Source organism: Chiloscyllium plagiosum, unplaced genomic scaffold (assembly GCF_037043375.1).
Source record: "Chiloscyllium plagiosum isolate Xiang-an unplaced genomic scaffold, Cpla_swu_hap1 HiC_scaffold_22, whole genome shotgun sequence".
Classification (NCBI taxonomy): domain Eukaryota; kingdom Metazoa; phylum Chordata; class Chondrichthyes; order Orectolobiformes; family Hemiscylliidae; genus Chiloscyllium; species Chiloscyllium plagiosum.
The window spans coordinates 25,727,497-25,747,518 of NW_028270160.1; the positions used below are offsets into that span (position 1 = coordinate 25,727,497).

General features: G+C 42.9%; 1 protein-coding gene across 2 annotated transcripts in view; it reads left to right on the forward strand.

Moving 5' to 3' along the window:
* nrap (nebulin-related anchoring protein) overlaps nucleotides 1-12,462 on the forward strand; it is a 102,623-nt gene extending 90,161 nt beyond the window's left edge. For both annotated transcript variants that reach the window (XM_043712771.2, XM_043712772.2), the window contains 4 exons: nucleotides 232-339; nucleotides 847-1,158; nucleotides 2,973-3,125; nucleotides 9,766-12,462. In XM_043712771.2, the coding sequence (XP_043568706.2) occupies nucleotides 232-339; nucleotides 847-1,158; nucleotides 2,973-3,125; nucleotides 9,766-9,873 (681 nt within the window). In that variant the 3' untranslated portion in view covers nucleotides 9,874-12,462. The remainder of the gene's footprint in view (nucleotides 1-231; nucleotides 340-846; nucleotides 1,159-2,972; nucleotides 3,126-9,765) is intronic.
* Nucleotides 12,463-20,022: the final 7,560 nt, after the last annotated feature.

Below are 20,022 nucleotides of genomic sequence, written 5' to 3' on the forward strand. Positions count from 1 at the left end.
TGCAACAGGGTGTACATTTTCAGGGTGAGGCTGCTACCACTTGGCTGGCTTGGGCTGCTTTAATCTTTCAGGCAATGGTCCCTTTTGATTAGTATGAGGTGGGGCTTCTGTCCATCTCCAGGGGGATGTCCCACCTCATAGATCTGCCACAATCTTACTGAATGGCAGAGCAGACAAAATGGCTGACTTCTGCTTCTACAACTTATGATGTTCTTTTTTTTCTTACTACAGAAAGCTTACAGGACATCTTGGGAACAGACGAGAGCACTGGGTTATGACCTTAGATTGGATGCTATTCCCTTCCAGACAGCCAAAGCATCAAGAGAAATAGCCAGTGATGTAAGAACCAATGTTTTCCTGCAAAGTATGAAGTCTTTGTTAAAGATTTTAGATTCATTTACTTAGTACTGTAACTACATCACCTTGTAAATAATAATCTGCTTTTTACTTGTTGAAAAATATTGAAGATTAAAAGATTTTATTAATTAGACCTCAAACAATCTAACCAGTATCTGTTCATAAGGAATTCTGTTACAGATCTTGTAGTGGAACTAATAAAAATTACTTTGACTTTTACAATGCAATACATTGTGTTAATATCGGTGAAAGTTAGATTTTATGAATTTTTTTTCTATCAAGTAATACAGTAAGAAAGTCAAGACCTATTTGTGGTTGCACATTATAAACAGGAAAAATACTTCCAAATACAAGGTATATAAATAGATATTAATGAAAACTCCCTTTTGTGATTTGTTAATGGTGATAAACCACACTGATGTTTCGAATTGTGCACAGACTTTAATAATGTTAGTTGGTTGTAAATAAGAAGATTTTCTATTCTCCTAGTACAAGTACAAGGAAGCATTTGTGAGAGAGAAGGGTCAGCATATTGGCTTCTGCAGTGTCAATGACGATACAAAATTGAAACATTTCCTGGCTGCCAGCAGACTCCAGAGCACCAAAGAATACAAGAAACAATTTGAAGAGGATAAATGCAAGTACAAGTTGCACTTGGAGCAACCAGGTTTTGTACAAGCTAAAAGGAGTCAAGAGCAAGCCAGTAACATTAACTACAGGCAACATTTACATCATTGGACATGTGACCCTGAGCAGTTAAATGTGAGACATGCCAAAGAGGCTTACAAATTACAAAGTGATGTGAGTATTAAAGCACCATTTTGATGTTGATTAATCAGGTTTGAATTGACAGTGTGAACTTTATCAAGAACAGGCAGGTTTATGTGTACACAATGGATGAAGTATGGCTCCACAAAGTTATTTTCGAATACATTTACCATGTCACCTCATGTTAAAAGTTCAAAGCTCTTCTCCCCAGGCATGGTGTTAACAATTGTTGGACTGTCTGGAGGAGGTCAGTTAAGACACTTATTTTCCACAGTGAGGAATAGATCCTAATTGCAATGAAGTCACCTGCATTTGACAGATGCCAAACAGTAGAGCCGTGTTCTCAAAGAAGGTCTCCGAGGTACACAGGTTCCGTCCTTGCCATCCAATTAACATTGGTGTGTGGGCTCCCAACATCACTTTCAATTAGAAGCCTCAGTAGCCACTCTGAAAGAATGGGTACTGATGACCCAGGCCAGGGAATGAAGAGAGTGCTTCGAAATGGAGGCCCTGTTGGAGAGACAACTAAAAATTACATTCCAAGGGCCAGACTGTCAGACACCACTGATTATTGGGGCAAGACCTCCAAATGGCCCCCTAAGTCTGTAGAGACACCCATCCCTCCCCCTTAGGGTAAAAGCCTCCGTCTCTAATGACATCCTGGTCCTCCACTGGGGGAAAAATGTTGATGAGCATGAATGATCATTCATGTTGAGATCTTTATTATATGAATTAGCTGCCTGCATTCATCTCCCCAGTAAACATCCCTGGCTGTGGGGAGACAACGCATTGTAGCTCACTGCTCTTTTCCTGTCTTCCCTGACTCCAAACTCAACAACACAAGGCCAGGAAAATTCAATCCCAAGATTCTAATCTCACAAGGAACAAAAGCAAAATGGGATTTTGTATTTCTGCAGATTCTAAATGTATGTTGTTTGATTGAGCGAAGCATGATTGCTATTCAGATAATGGAGGATTAATTTGAAAACAATAATTATGGATTAGTATCTAAATGTAATAGAATGTTAGACGTTTATACGTAAATCAGTACCTACACACGGTGGCTCAGTGGTTAGCACTGCTGCCTCACAGCGCCAGGGACCTGGGTTCAATTCCTGCCTCGGGGGAATGTGTGGAGTTTGCACATTCTCCCCGTGTCTGTGAGGATTTCCTCCCAAAGATATGTAGGTTAGGTGAATTGGCATGCTAAATTGACCATAGCGTTAGGTGCATTAGTCAGGGGTAAATGTAGGGGAATGGGTCTGGGTTGGTTGCTCTTCGGAGGATCGGTGTGGACTTGTTGGGCATAAGGGCCTGTTTCCACACTGTAGGGAATCTAATCTATTCTAAACAATACATGACAAGCATTGTATCAGGGTTGGAGTTCATTTTCTTTATTTTTTTTGCTGTACCAACTCCAGTTTCAAGAAGATTTGTAGAAATTAGGCTTGTAGTTCTGATTTAGGATAGTTACTTTAACACATTTTACTATTTTCACAATAGGATCAGTAACACAATATTGTACCATTGGCCTGTTTAACTCCTCTCTACAGGTTACACTGAGTATATACTAAAAACATTATGCTACTGAACACATTTTCCATTGATTATTTCATTACAGTCAGTACCTTATACAAAATAAATTAACTCATCTTTTATTAAATAATGTTCAGACAAATGCCACACATATATGGAAAATGTTTCCCTGTTGATGTGGTCGGTAACGGGTTCTAAATCTGTATCATTTTGGAGTCATCTGTTTGACTGTAATGACTATGTTGTCTTGTCTCCTGTACGTTATTGGGAAAGGATTTCAATATCTACTCATCCATTATTCTTTTCCTTAGGTTGCATACAAATCTGATCTGAACTGGATTCGTGGCATTGGTTGGACACCCCCAGGTTATCATAAAGTAGAAATGGTGAGGCGTGCAGCTGACATGGCCCATGCACAAGGGCTGGATCCTCGAGATGCGGCCATTCAGTTTGAACAATTCATGGCAAGTATCTGTAATATACTTTCCAATGTAATCATGGTCTACTTCCATTGAGAGCATATGACTTTAATTGTTATATATTATAAGTTAGAAAATAATTATAAATAATATTTTTGTCATCTAAATGTAACACAGATGGAGTGGATGGTTTCCGCTTACTTCAAGATCTCTGTGGGTTTATTTACACCTAGATCAACACATGCAGCACAGAGTAATCTCTAGGCACAGCCTATGCCTCAATTGCTACAATGCAGAGCTCTTGTGGCCTGTGTTGTGCCAGCATTTGGGTACTTGGTTTATTTGTGTGTTAATCTCATAAAGGTTTATAACTCCAAGGATAATAACTTAACATTCCTTTTTTTCCAAAGGAAACTCTTATATTTTAACAAGTTAACCAACATGAACATTGGGCAACATAAAATTAGTATACAGAGCGTATTATAAAATTCATGAATACAGAAATCTGAGTCCATATATCACTTTGAAAACTCTTTCAGGACTTATGTTGTAATCTTCTGGAAGTGTGGATTTTAATTTTAGCTCACCTTGGTCTGTAGGCATGATGTCAGGGTGATGATTGTCCCAGTATTCCATTGCACTGTTATCACCTGTGTGTGTTCCTTTGTGTTCACTGTCCACAATTGGCATACTATACACCTCCCTTTGCTGGTTTCAGTTCCTCCTCAGCATCTGTCTATTAGGTGTTATAATTCAAAATCTATGGTCACTGCACATAGATTGGAAACCTCTGAGGGTAACAATCTCCCATTATGGGATATGTAGTTCTGATGTTTTATGGTTGGAACAATTCTGCTCCCGTAGGTTGGTCACGCACCAGCTTCATCCTTCCTTGGTTGTTGAGGTGTGCCCTGTATCTTGGAGAAGTTGAATAGCTGGTGACTTGGTAAGATTATTCACACTGGTTTTCAGAACTTGATTTCTGCTGGTGACGGGAACCCCATATCGAAAAGTATAGTTCTCAGTTGAAACATTTTGGCACAAACATCTAATATCATTGTCCTTCACTTTAAGAAAACTGATTTTAATGGTACAAAGTATACTTTTGCCAAGTCTGTTTCCTAAGGAGAATGTGTTGACAATGTCACATTGTTCATGCTGCTTTTGTCACACATATCCAACCCATTGTCAGAAAAAGTTTCTGCAGGTGCACCAAATGGACTGAATATGGTAGACAATGTGCTTGACATGGTCGTACTTGAGGTGTTCTTTGCCTGTCTGACAATTGGAAATTTGGAGACATTTTGTGGACTAAGATGAAGTTGCTTCCATTAGTAGTAAATAAATCCATGGTGATTTTGGATCCAGGGACAATGGAATCAAATGCAGGTTTGGAGGTTCTGAATGTTGCTATGGCTGGTGGCTCAGGCATGCCTTAAATTCTCACTAGGTTTTCCATGTCATCCTTAACCCCTAGCTAGTAGATTATATCACACGACAGCCATTCTGGTCACTCTTTTGCAAAACTCCTTGGAGTATTTGTGACGGGATGTTCTGGCAGAGAGCTTCGGATACAAGTACTTGTTTTTCTTTAAAGGTGATGCCTCTTAAGATAATCAGTTCATCTCTGTAAGGCCGAATGAATCTGAGAATGTCTGGCAACTCTTTTATTGTATCAGGCCACCCTTTAATAATAACTTTCCACAATGCCTTCACAATGGGTCCTTAACTGTTTCTGATTGGCATTGAGTCCAGTTTCAGTCAAAATGCAACTGATCAATTTTGCGTATATCTGCCACCCTGATGTCCATGCTGTTGATGCGTACCTCCAGTGAAATGTTTGCATTCTTGGCTTGGTTTGGCAAAATACTCATTGCATCCAAGGTGACTGCTTTGTTACCAAGTTCATAGCAGATATGGTATATTGCTGGACGTTCTCCAGATATTGTTGCAGCTAGGGTATGCACCTGTTAGTGGTTTGTGGTAAATGGTTTCCAGTGGAATGCAATTTGTTTCCACAGTGAACTGTTGACTGAACAGGTATATAAGGAATCTTGAGGTACTGACTAATATATGTGTGTGTGTGTGAAAGCTACATTTGGTAGAGACTTCTGGATCCAACTGCAATTGCTTTGTCATCTTATATGATGCATGCTCTAGCCCTTGCTGTGAAGTGTTGATTTCCAGGATTGCCATCTATGTTGACTCATAATAATACAGGGTTACATTTTCTGCTGACATTGTTGAAGAGACTCAAAATGTATTCATGGTTATGATCCAAACTGATTTATTACTGGATGAGTCAGATCTCAGATTAAAATGTGGCTGAAAATCTGATGGTGGAATTGAGCTATTAGAAGCCAGAGGTATTTCTATCTTTTTTAACCAAAGTCATCATGCAGGAATTGAGTGAAGCTCAGACTTGAGCTGAAAAATCCCAGACCTTACAAGGCAACTTGTCCGTGTTTGGGGTTAATCCCAAGGAAGTGAATGACCTTCAAGGATGTGATAAACAGTCAATGTTTCCTTGAGTCAGGGGGCTGGCAGGTGTGAGGGAAGTGCAGAACATGGAAAAGGAAAGGTTTAGTTGAGGATTTTAGTTCAAAAAACTGGTGGTTGTGATTTTATCATGCCTTTAGTTGTCAAGTATATAATTATAAAATATGTTTACTTATTAGAAAATAGAACATGGATCAGTACAGGCCCTTCAGCCCTCGATATTGTGCCAGCATACTCTAAGATCAGACTAACCTACATAGCCTTCGTTGTGCTATCATCCATGTGCCTATGCAAGAGTCCCTTAAATGTTCCTAATGTATCTGACTCTAATAGCACTTCTGGCAGTGTATTCCACACAACCACCTCTGAGTAAAGAACCTACCTCTGACATCTTCCCTAAACCTTCCTACAATTATTTTAAAATTATGCCCCCTCATGATAGCTACTTTACCAAGGGAAAAAGTCACTGGCTAACCACTCTATCCATGCCTCTCAACATCTTATATACCTCTCAAATCACTTCTCATCCTTTTTCACTCCAATGAGAAAAGCCCTAGCTCCCTCAATCTTTCTTCATGCCCTCCAGTCCAAACAGTATCCTGGTAAATCTCCTCTGCACCCTCTCGAAAGTTTCCACATCCTGACTATAATGAGGTGGCCCGTACTGAATGCAATGTTCCAAGTGTGGTCTAACCAGAATCTATAAATCTGCAGAATAACCTCGCGGCTCTTAAACTCAATCCCCTGCTAATGAAAGCCAACGCACTATATGCCTTCTTAACAACCCTATCAACCTGGGTGGCATCTATGGACATGGACCACAAGATCCCTCTATTTCTCCACATTGCCAAGAATCCTGCCATTAACCTTCTTTTCTGCATTCAAATTTGACCTTCCAAAGTAAACAACTTCACACTTTTTCTAGGTTGAACTCCATCTGCCACTTATCAGCCCACTTCTGCATCCTGTCAATGTCTCGTTGCAACCTACAACAGCCCTCCACACTATTCACAACTCCATCAACCTTCATGTCATCAGCAAACTTATTAACCCACCCTTTCACTTCCTCATTGAAGTCATTTATAAAAATCACTAAGAGCAGAGGTCCCAGAACCGATCCCTGTGGAACACCACTGGTACTGAGCTCCAGGCTGAATATTTTCCATCTACCGCCACCCTATGTCTTCTATGGGCCAGCCAATTCTGTATCCAGACAGACAGTTTCCCTGTATCCCATGCCTTTTTACTTTCTGAATGACCCTACCATGAGGAATTTTATCAAACGCCTTGCTAAAATCCATGTTCACCATGTCCACTTCTCTACCTTCATCAACCTGTTTTGTCACATCCTCAAAGAATTCAGTAAGGTTTGTGAGGCATGACCTGCCCCTCAAAAAGCCATGCTGACTATCACCACTGACGTAAGACTGACTGGTCTGTAATTAGAGATTAATCCTGTAATCCAGGGTTATCCCTATTCCCTTCAGGAAGCACTTGCTGATAGTGCTGTACAGGTTTGTCCTGGAACAAGGGAATAACATCTGTCACCCTCTAATCATCTGGCATTCCTCGAGTGGACAGTGAGGATGCAAAGATTGTCGCCAAAGGCACAGCGATCCCTTCCCTCGCTTCCTGTTCAAACCTAGGGTATATCCCATCTGGCCCAGGGGATTTATCCATCCTTATGTTTTTCAAATTGTTCAGCACATTCTCCTTCCTGACATCAACCTGTTTTAGCATATCAGTCTCCATGCTGTCCTCAGAAACGTTAAGGTCCCTCTCAGTAGTGAATGCTGAAACAAAATATTCATTAATAACCTCCCCAATGTCCTCCGACTCCAGGCACAAGTTCCCTCCACTATCCCTGATCAGCCCTACCCTCACTGGCCATTCTCCTGTTCCTCACATAACTGTAAAATACCTGAGAGTTTTCCTTAAACCTACCCAGCAAAGCTTTCTCATGCCCCCTTCTAGCTCTCCTAAGTCCATTATTCAGTTCCTTCCTGGCTACCTTGTAATCCTCTCAAGCCTTGTCTGATCCTTGCCTCCTCAACCTTATGTAACCTTCCTTCTTCCTCTTGATGAGATGTTCCACATCCCTTGTCACCCAAGGTTCTTTCAACCTACCATTTCTTCCTTGCCTTAGTGGGACAAACCTGTCCAGCTCTATCAGCAAGTGCTTCCTAAACAACCTCCACATTTCTGTTGTGCATTTTCCTGATAACATCTGTTCCCAGTTTAGGCACAACAGTGCCTGCCAAATAGCATTGTAATTCCCCTCCCCCAATTAAATACTTTTCCATAACATGTGCTCCTATCCTTCTCCACAAGTATAGTAAAGGTCAGGGAGTTGTGATCACTATCACCAAAATGTTCTCCCACCAAGAGATCTGACACCTGGCCTAGTTTATTGCCAAGCACCAAATCCAATACAGTCTCCACTCCAGTTGGCCTATCTACGTATTGCATCAGGAACCCTGTCTGGACACACCTGATAAAAATTGCTCCATCCAAACTATTTGAACTAAGGAGGTTCCAATCAATATTAGGAAAGTCAACAACCCTGTTACTTCTGCACCTTTCCAAATGCTGCCTCCCAATCTGCTCCTCTGTGTCTCTGTTACTATTGGGGGACCTGTAGAAAAATCGCAATAAAGTGACTGCTCCTTTCCCGCTTCTGACTTACACCCATACTGAGTCTGTAGACAAACCTTCCTTGATAATCTGCCTTTTTGCACTGTGATACTATCCCTGATTAGCAATGCCACACCTCCACCTCTTTAACCCCTGCGGCGTGCCCTCCCTTCCCCCTCAATTCCTTTTAAAACATCTAAACACTGGAACATTGAACAAACATTACTGCCCTGCGATATCCAGTTCTGCATTGCGGCCACAGCACCATAGTTCCAAGCACTAATCCATGCTCTGAGTTCATCACCCTTATTCCTGATACTACTTGCATTAAAATAGAAACACTTCAATCCATCACAGTCTCTGTACCTTTGCCCTATCAAGTGCCTATCCATCCTCACAGACTCTCTGCATGCTGTACGTAGCTGTTCACTACCTAATCCATCATCTGATCTGTTGCTCAGGTTCCCACCCCCTCCCCACCAATTTAGTTTCAACCCTCCTGAAGAGCTGTAGCAAACCTCATGCCCAGGATATTGATGCCCCTCCAGTTCAGGTACACCAAGTCGTTCTTGCACAGGTCCCATCTTCCCTAGAAGGTACCCCAATGATCCACATATCTGAAGCCCAATTAGTGTTTGCTTGTTCTTTTATATCGTAAGTTCCAGACACGTAAACCTTTGCATGCATTACAATTATTATGACTTTCTTTTTACTTGATTTATTCAGCAACTAGATGGTCCCTTGTTTGATTGAAGTAATTTAAACGGCAATCTCTATCATTAGAAACTGGGGCATGATAGGCAGGTGACAAATTGATAGTGTAGAAGTGAACGGATAATACCTTCTGTTTTTTAAGCTGTGTACTCCGTGAGCAACATTGGGATTGAGTTCCCTAAAAATGATGCTTTAATATGACAGCAACATTTAAGAGGAAAGCACCAGGGACCTTAAGAATATCAAACATACATGAGGCATGTAGTGTCAAATGAATGTCTCAATAATTTCCACCTTCAGGTTAAACTGCACTTATGTATTTGGAGTTTTACTGACCTGGATCCATTCCTGTGGGAATCTATTCATCGATATAATGAAACATAAAACCATGAAAGTTAGAGATTATCCTCTGAATTCAATCTCCTTGAGGGTAGCCTGCCCACTTAGACACATATTGAAAGACTGCATATCATTGTGAGAACCTTTTTCAAATGATTGGCCAGTGAACAATGTGCACCCAGATTTCTGATCTGATCTCTGGTGGATGAGCCTCCCCATGGGAGCATCAAGTTAAATAATTACCCCTTAAATACAGGAAATCATTTATGGGTTTGTGTGCTCAGAACACTGCAAACGGGTTTCTTCAAATTATGTGAAGGGCATTTTAAAGAAACATAAATTTCTGAAGTTTTAAGCCTTGAAGCTATCCTTCCTACTTTCTTGACAGTTGAATGAGGGTATGATTGATGTCTTATAGAATATGACTACGACTGCAAAGTATTAACACAGAATTATTATGCATGAAGCTAAAAGCTCATGTTCCCCTCTTTATTATCAGCACGCTCAGGCAGACAGAAGTACAGAAGAATCTCAGCGGACAGATGTGATGCCAGATGCAACTGAGATGCTTCAAGTAAAAAAGCACAAGATGAAACTCACTAAATAATGAAACGCTAACACTGCTAATTGCTGTTCTCGTTATTAAATGGCATACTTTTCCCCCAGATTATATATAAACTATATTTACATTTTGTTTTAATTTTTAGTTAAAAGCTGCGTACATAATTAATGCACCTTCTGTATTGCAAAATACTTGTTCATTTTCCATGCACTCCTATGTATTAAACAGTTTAACTTATAACTTTAAGTGAAAACATATACATTGAAAATTGTTGAAGTGTTAAACTTTGTGTTTATACCATATGCAAATTATTTTACCATATTGTCTATGGTGGTGTTGACTAACCACTGGTCTGCAGTATTGAAGTGACTCACTTTTGCACAGGGCCAGAATCTATTCAGTGAGTACCCTAAAAAAAAGTACTACGGGGAGATTTCCTCCTTGGGTGACAAATGATCATGTTGTTGGAGATATGCCAATGTAACTGGCAGCCATTTTTACATTTGGACCTGATTAACATTATTACAATGGGCTATGTTGTGATGTGGAGAATCAACTGATGGGCAGGACGTTGGTGGGGAGTGGTTGTGGGACAATGCAGGAGGAGAGAAATGTAGGGGCAGCAACAGACCAAAAGAGTTTTATGAGACTTGGAGGAATGCTCACTTTCTTTAGAAAGGCCTTTTCAACAATCCTTTTTAAGAGTTGCCAGTTCATCTCATGATTCTTAAAGAATGTGCATACTTTGTGCTCCACCTGTTTCGAAAAAGACTGCAATCAAGAATCTACAACAGGCATGGGGGTCCAGACTTGTTTATTTAGACAACATTCAGCTAGTATTAGCCAAGAATCCGATAATTGAAGCAGGCGATTGGATACAAATTGGAATATAATTAATGATTTGTACTAGAATATAGAAAGTATGATTAAGAAGTTTGCAGATTATGTAAAATTTGGCTTTGTGGTTGATAATCATGAATAAAGCTCTTGTCTGCTGGAGGGACAGCAAAGGACTACACAGATAGGTGGAGCAGAGGCAAGTTGAGTTCAATCCAGAGAAGTGTCAGGTAATTCAGTTGGGGATGGTGAACATGGTATGGGGATGCACAGTAAACAATCAAGTACTCAGAAGTGGAGAGGAACTAAAGAATTTTGGAGTATCCATATAGCCCTAAAGGTGGCTGGATGAGGAGTTATGATGGCTAAGAAAGACATATGGGATATTTGCTTTAATTTGCCAAGGAATTGAACTGTTGACAGATTATGCTGGAAGTGTTTAAAACAGTAGCTAGGCGGTGGTTGGAGTACTGCACGCAATTCTGATCACCTCAGTGTAGAAAAGATGTGATTTGTAATTGAGAGGGATGTTGCATGGATGGGACAATTTTATGTGAGTGTGGATTGTGTGGGCTAGGATGTTCTATTTCAGAATAGAGGAGATATAATTGAAATGTTCAAAAGTTATGAGGGATCTGGATAGAATGGAGAGGGAGGACATATTCCCCTTTGTTGAGGAAACCATAACTGGGATTTGTGAATTGTAATAGCTGTAGAAGATTCAGAAGAGATTCGAGGGACAGCTGTTTTCAGAAATAGAATTATGGCGATCTAGAACTCACTGCCTGAAATGGCAGTAGAAGCATAAATCCTTAAAACATTTTAAAAGTACTTGGATGCAAATTTAGTTTGCTGTAATTTATAAGGCTATGGATCAAGGTCTGGGAAGTGGGATTAGGCTGGATGATGACTCATCAGTCCCCATGGATGCAATGGGCTGAGTGATCTCATTCCTTGTTGTAAATCTCAATGATTCGGTGACTCCATCTCACCAGATTTCACCTTTTGTAAGTCACCCGGTTTCCAGGTTGGGCACCAAGTGACTATCAGTTGAGAATCCCTCGTGATTAAGTTTACTTTGGGTGCTTTTCTTCACCTCTTCTTAAGCACACATTTTCTACCCTGAAATCTCTTTCTCATATTCCATCTCCAGGGAATTGATGAGAGAGCTGCTTCTTGTAAAGTTCATTAGTGAACAGATCAGTTTTTACAGCAAACCAGGATAGTTTCATAGTCACCATTACTGAGACTGGATCTCATTGTTAGAGTTTGTTTATTGAATTTATCCTGCTTTGGTAGGATTTGAATCTTATCACTCCAAGTATTAGCCGGGGTCTCAGGATTACTAGTCCAGTCACATCACCACAACTCCATCAGCTCCTTCCCCCTCACTATTACTTTTATTTCTCTTACTGTGAGGGAAGGATTGGTCTCCTCTCTGCCTTTATCCAGAATGGCTCTCATCTTCCAACACTTGAGTTATAATGTGAGGGTAGTTTAATGTTCTGTCTATTTTGCCATTGTGCACTGTGCATCATGGAGCTGTGCCAAATGTTTCCGACTCAGATGAACTGGCATAACCATTGCTTTACATTTTGGTTTCAAATCCTGATTCTGATAAGATTTTTTTTCATCACGGTGGGGGAGATGATGGATGGTAGTATTGGGATTGGAGGGTGTTTGTAAAATCTGCGCAGTTTTGAAGAATTGATTGTCTAACCATGTATGAAGTGAAATGTAGAAAGATGTGCATATTTTCCAGAGAAGGTAAAAAAATAAAAAACGATCCTAAAATGATTAGTTTGAGTTCTTACCAGTGAGTCTTTTCATTTGCATCAGATTTTATTGCTAAACTAAGCCATTTGTGTTATAGTCAGCAATAGCCATTAACATTGACCAGCTGGTGTAAAAGATGAATACTTAATGCTCCTGTGAGTTGTTCTGGCCTGTAATGTGTAAAGCTAATTTCCTTCCCCGGGAAAGGGAGGGGATGGTGCTATATTAAAGTGCTAAGTCAACTGATGCCACTTATTGGAATTGTCTCATGACAGAGCTCTGACAGAAGGGGAAAGAGTGGGAGGAATCCTCCATTCCTCAGTTTTAACATGGCATGTATTTATATATGAGCAAAAGAATCAGACAGAAATAACTGAAAGATGTACTGAATTGCCTTTTGAGGAAGACAACTCCATAAACTCAAGACACTCAAAGAAAAAAAAACCCTATCTCAGTCTGAAATGGGCTACCCTTATTTTCAAACAGTGATCCATAATATTAGCTTCTCTCACAGGAGGAAACATCCTCTACACATCCACCCTGTCAATATCCTTTAGGTTTTGTGTTTCAGTCAAGTAACTCTTCTAAATTCCAGCAGATACAGTCTTGTCTGTCCCATCTTCCCTTATCAATCAAGCCACCCATTCCAGATATTGTGGGATAAACCTTCTCTGGACTTCCAACGCATTTACATCCTTTAAATAAGGAGAGAGAAAATGTATACAGTTCTCTCGATGTGATCTCACCAGTGCCCTTTTTTAGCTGAAACATTGCATGACGATTCTTTATATCTGATTTTTCTTATAATAAACGATATTCTATTAGCTTTCCAAATTATTTGCTGTTTCTGCATACTAATCTTCCATCCTTCATGCATTGGAGCACTAGGATCCTTCTGCATCTTGGAGCTCTGCTATTTCTCACCATTTATACGATACACTTCTTTTTATTCTTCACATTTTCCCATGTTGTACTCCATTTGCAACATCTTTGTTCACTCAATTTTTCCGTCAATATTCCATTGTGGCTTTCGTATGTCCTCTGGACAACTTACGTTACTACCCACGCTTGTGTTATCAGCAATTCTTTTACCTTTGCTATGTTAATTTAAAATGATCTACATAAATTATAAGAAGCTGAGGTCCTTGCACTGACCCCCTCTCATTATTATTTTGCCAGAAAAATACCGATTTATATTTACTGACAGTTTCCTGTTAGCCACCTAATTTTCTAACCATGCCAATATGTTTGTAGTGATTGTAAGGAGATCAGCCAGCTGGACCACAGAGAATGAGTTCTCTGATTGTGACTGTTAATCTGGTCCAGTTGAGGAGCCCTGCCTGACAGATAAAATGGGTGAGAGTCAGAGATACTGACACTCTGGTGCCTGCCTCTGTATAAGACAGTTCATGTGTAAGTAAAGGGTGACTTGGTGATGGTATACCAGCCTCTGTGGGTTGTTTCAGTGTTATCTCCCACACCTTGGGCTTATTTGATTCAGAAGGAACCTTTGATGTGGCACCTTATCAAATCCCTTCTGGAAATCTCAATACATCCACCAGTTCATCTTCATTCACAGTACATCACTTGTTCAAAGAACCGCAATAAGTTGATTAAAAGCTATTTTCTTTTCACAAGACCATGTCAACTTTGCTTGATAACATTAAATTTTACTAATATTTTGGATTAATGTCTTTAATAATAGCTTTGAACATTTTCCCTAGGAAAGATGGTAGGTTAACTGGCCTGTCGTTTCCTACTTTCTGTCTCCCTGTTTCCTAATTTACAGCTATTTCTGGAATATTCCTGATATCCTTTAGATGCAAAATACCCTTGCAAAATATCTGCTATCTCCTTATTTTTCATTATTAATTTCTAGGATTCATTTGCTATAGCGCCTCAGTCAATGTGTTAACATTTTCTTTTTAAGAAAAGAAACTCTTAAATGACTTTTTTTGATATTTCCAGCTGCATTTTCTCATCTATTTTCCCTCCTCGTTAATCTTTTAGTGATTATTTTCTATTCTTTATGTTCTGTTCAATCTTTTGATCTGCCACTTTACACAATTATATACTTTTCGTTTATGTTAGTAATAGTTTTTTTTAGTTAATGGTGGGTCTACCACTTGTAATTCTTATTTCTTGATAGACTGCATGTATTCTGTGCTTTCTGAAATATCCCCTTAAATGTTGGCCACTGTAACTCTATTGAAGTATTCCTTAACTAAATTTGCCTATTCAAAGTTCAATGCTAAGTCGCACTGAGGTGCCCAGTTTTTCACACTTCTGAAAAAGAGCTAGGTGACTCCAGTTACAGAAAAAAATGGTTTCTGCTGCCTTCCTTAATTATCAAATTATTCAACTGCTATTTCAGTGGAGACCTTGTAAAACCTTGCTTTAGACAGGGAAATGTAGAATTGAAACATTGGATTTCATTCAAGTGTTTTGTTAAAAATGAATGAAAAACTAATAATTAATAAAGAGATTATGATTCTCTTAATTCACCAACAACCAGCATGGGTGGAAACTTCCCACACCCTGAATGACTTGGACTATTGTGAAAATCAGGTGGCGTGTTGAGCAAGGCCCTTCTCAAAGTTGAGAGAAAAAGGTCATACTTTTGAACAGAATCCTGGATGTCAAGGTGCGACTCTTCAAATGGGCGATGAGAGGCTTTTTAGCAAGGATTGTTGTTCACCAACGTTGTCACTCCCCAATGTCCTGTCAGTAACATTCAGGCTTCCGTTCCCATTCCCCAACCTCTCCCCCCTCCACCACCACCCCCGCCCGCTAGATTCTACTCTGTTCCACTGGTACCCTGTTTCTCTGGCACTGTTTTGTCTCTGGCACACTGAACAGTGCAGATGTGAATATCTGAGACTATGGGGATGGGTGTAGTCAAGTGGAGATGCTATCAGTTAGTGTCACAGTATGGTCAATCCAGGGGCTTGGGCATGGTCAGTCAGTGGGTTGGGTTGGTCATGGTCGGGATCCTCTCCAAAATATCAGGAATTCCAGCACGCTCGACTCTTCCTGGCCTAGGTATGTGCCATTTTCTCCTGAATTGAGACAAGGGGAAGGAATGAGTGAGATGAGAATAACTGGCACTGATATTAATGCTGGAATAGATGAGGAAATATGGTAAGGTGTCCTGTGTGAGTGCGTAAGAGACACAGAGGCTATGCAGGGCTAGTATTCTGGCAGAATGAGGTGGGTGAGAGCAAGTGAGAGAAGATGTTGCATGTGATAGTGAGAGTAGTGGAGTATAAGACTTGGTGAGAGGCAGCTACAACAGCAGAGAAGGACCGAGTGTGAGGAAGCAGAGAGGATATGGTGTTATTTAACCTGATGAAGCAGAAAAGACCATTAACTTTCTTCCTATGCTCCAGTGTTTTTCACTGAATGGTGGGGATCGGGTGGTAACCTTGGGCCAGGCTGGTAGGGTCTGCAGTTGTGGCCTCCTCGGTTTGACCTAGGAGACGGTGAAGGCCCAGCAGCACTTTCAGGTCCCTGTCCACAAACTGAAGTGCTAAATATCCCTTATCTGAAATGTCCAGAGTAAATTTTACAAACAATGCAGTACAGCTCGTCTTAGTCAATACCTGACTGGGTGCATAACAGCCTTTTAAAGATGGCACCAGTGTCATGGATTCTGGGATATCCCAGCAGGAGTTAAAATTTCTACCTGGAGATCAGAGCTGAAAATGTGTTGCTGGAAAAGTGCAGCAGGTCAGGCAGCATCCAAGGAGCAAGAGAATCGACGTTTCAGGCATGAGCCCTTCTTCAAGAATGAGGAAAGTGTGCCAAGCAGGCTAAGATAAAAGGTAGGGAGGAGGGACTTGGGGGAGGGGCGTTGGAAATGCGATAGATGGAAGGAGGTTAAGGTGAAGGTGATAGGCCGGAGTGGGGGTGGGGACGGAGAGGTCAGGAAGAAGATTGCAGGTTAGGAAGGTGGTGCTGAGTTCGAGGGTTGAAACTGAGACAAGGTGGGGGGAGGTGAAATGAGGAAACTGGAGAAATCTGAGTTCATCCCTTGTGGTTGGAGGGTTCCTAGGCGGAAGATGAGACGCTCTTCCTCCAGCCGTCGTGTTACTATGGTCTGGCGATGGAGGAGTCCAAGGATCTGCATGTCCTTGGTGGAGTGGGAGGGGGAGTTGAAGTGTTGAGCCACGGGATGGTTGGGTTGGTTGGTCCGGGTGTCCCAGAGGTGTTCTCTGAAACGTTCCGCAAGTAGGCGGCCTGTCTCCCCAATATAGAGGAGGCCACATCGGGTGCAGCGGATACAGTAAATGATGTGTGTGGAGGTGCAGGTGAATTTGTGGTGGATATGGAAGGATCCCTTGGGGCCTTGGAGGGAAGTAAGGGGTGAGGTGTGGGCGCAAGTTTTGCATTTCTTGCAGATGCAGGGGAAGGTGCTGGGAGTGGAGGTTGAGTTGGTGGGGGGTGTGGACCTGACGAGGGAGTCACGGAGGGAGTGGTATTTTCGATACGCTGATAGGGGAGGGGAGGGAAATATATCCCTGGTGGTGGGGTCCGTTTGGATGTGGCGGTAATGACGACGGATGATACAATGTATATGGAGGTTGGTGGGGTGGTAGGTGAGGACTAGTGGGGTTTCGTCCTGGTGGTGATTGGAGGGGCGGGGCTCAAGGGCGGAGGAGTGGGAAGTGAAGGAGATGTGGTGGAGAGCATCGTCGACTACGTCTGGTGGGAAAATTGCTGTCTTTGAAGAAGGAGGCCATCTGGGTTGTTCGGTATTGGAACTGGTCCTCCTGGAAGCAGATGCGGCGGAGACGAAGGAATTGGGAATAGGGATGGCGTTTTTACAGGGGGCAGAGTGGGAGGAGGTGTAGTCTAGGTAGCTGTGGGAGTCGGTCAGTTTATAGTAAATGTCCGTGTTGATTCAGTCGCCCAAGATAGAAATGGAGAGGTCGAGGAAGGGGAGGGAGGGAGGAGTCTGAGACGGTCCAGGTAAATTTGAGATCGGGGTGGAAGATGTTGGTAAAGTGGATGAACTGCTCACCCTCCTCGTGGGAGCACGAGGCAGCGCCGATACAGTCATTGATATAGCGGAGGAAAAGGTGTGGGGTGGTGCCAGTGTCGCTGCGGAAGAGGGACTGTTCCACATATCCTACGAAGAGGCAGGCATAGCTGGGGCCCATGCGGGTGCCCATGGCTATTCCTTTGGTTTGGAGGAAGTGGGAGGATTGGAAAGAGAAGTTGTTCAGAGTGAGGACCAGTTCAGTCAGTCGAAGGAGGGTGTCGGTGGAAGGGTACTGGTTGGTACGGCGGGAAAGGAAGAAGCGGAGGGCTTTGAGTCCTTCATGATGGGGGATGGAGGTGTACAGGGACTGGATGTCCATGGTGAAGATAAGGCGTTGGGGATGAGGGAAGCGAAAACCAGGGAAGGAGGTGGAGGGTGTGGATGGTGTCCCGAACGTAGGTGGGGAGTTCTTGGACTAAGGGGGACAGGACTGTGTCGAGGTATGCAGAGATGAGTTCGGTGGGGCAGGAGCAGGCTGAGACAATGGGTCAGCCGGGGCAGTCAGGTTTGTGGATTTTGGGCAGGAGGTAGAAACGGGCAGTGCAGGGTTGTGGGATTATGAGGTTGGAGGTGGTGGATGGGAGATCCCCTGAGGTGATGAGGTTATGGATGGTCTGGGAGATGATGGTTTGGTGGTGGGAGGTGGGGTCATGGTCAAGGGGGCAGTGGGTGGAGGTGTCCGCGAGCTGGCGTTTAGCCTCAGCGGTGTAAAGGTCGGTGCGCCAAACTACCACCGCGCCTCCCTTGTCTGCCGGTTTGATAGTGAGGTTGGGGTTGAAACGGAGAGAGTGGAGGGCTGCACCTTCCGAGGGTGAGAGATTGGAGTGGGTGAGAGGGGTGGAGAGGTTGCGGCGGCTAATGTCGCGGCGGCAGTTGGCTATGAAGAGATCGAGGGCGGGTAAGAGGCCAGCATGGGGTGTCCAGGTGGATGGGGTGTGTTGGAGGCGGGAGAAGGGTCGTCAGAGGGTGGGCGAGAATCCTGGTTGAAGAAGTAGGCGCGGAGGCGAAGGCAGCGGAAGAATTGTTCGATGTCTCGCCGGTTGTTGAACTCATGAATCTGAGAGCGTAGGGGAATGAAGGTGAGGCCTCTGCCGAGGACTGATCTTTCATCCTCAGAGAGGGGTAGTTCTGGAGGGATGGTGAAAACACAGCAGGGCTGGGAGCTAGGACCTGCTGTGGGGCTGGAGCTGGGGTTAGGCATGGGGGCGGGAACGGAGATCGGGGCGGGGATGGGGTTCGGCATGGGGACAGAGATCGGGGCGAGGGTGGGGTTCGGTGTGGAGACGGAGATCAGCGTGGGGGGCGGGGTTAGGCGTGCGAACGGAGATCAGCGTGGGGGGCATGGTTAGGCGTGGTGACGGAGATCGGAGTGGGGGCGGAGACGCATGTGGCGTGGTCGTTGTGCAGGTGAGTGATGTCACTCGGGGCGGAAGTCGCTGCGGTGACGGCAACCCAGGGGGCAGAAGTGGCGGTGGCGACGGCAGAAACGGTGTTGTTCCCGATAGCCGTGCACCCCACGGAGGCCACGAATCTGTCGGCGATGGTCTTCCTGGCGATCACCACTGCATCTCCTCCACTTCCCACTCCTCCGACCTTGAGCCCCGCCCCTCCAATCGCCACCAGGACAGAACCCCACTGGTCCTCACCTACCACCCCACCAACCTCCATATACATCATATCATCCATCACCTCCAAACGGACCCCACCACCAGGCTTATGCCCGAAACGTCGATTCTCCTGCTCCTTGGATGCTGCCTGACCTACTGCACTTTTCCAGCAACACATTATCACCCATTATTGAGGCTAGTTTTCAATTCCATATTAATTAGCTCTGGCTCCTGGAGTAATTGTCCAGTGACATTATGACTGCATCAGTCCCTGTTCATGTGAAATGCTGAAGGAGTCATATACTGATGTTCAAGTGATAAGACATGACTAAAACTGTAGGTACTCATTGCAAGGATTTTGTATTTGATTCATGCCTAATTGACCCAATAAAAGGTAGCAAGGTACAGTTAATGGCAAAGTTCAATCGGTCCTATGTGAAAGGGCAGCAGCAAAAGTAATATACAGACCAGGATGCTGAGTAGTTAGTCTCTGATAGACTATTTTAAAAACCTGTGCCTAAGCAGTCTTCATTATTGCAGCCTGCCTGACTGCATGAGTACTAAAAACTGAAACATAAAAGAAACTGACACAGTAGACTTAATCCACAAGCAGATGATATTTAATCTTGCATGATGTTGACAATCCGTAAAACAGGCAAAGAGATAATAAGAATCACCCCAGACAGGTGTGGATTGCTTCCAAACAGGATGAAACACACAAAACTGTTTTAGAAGTGTCATTGACCAGATTTAAACAGTAAGATCCTTTAATATCTAAGCACTTGAGCAACTACTGCAAGAGCTGTGTGAAGCTTAGGGCTCTCAGCAGTGTATGAACAGGGAGAGTGAGTATGTTTGCAGGTTATGACTTAAAAAGCATTTGGAACTGTGCACAGCTACTGATAGAGCAGTGCAAGAAAAGAATCAAGC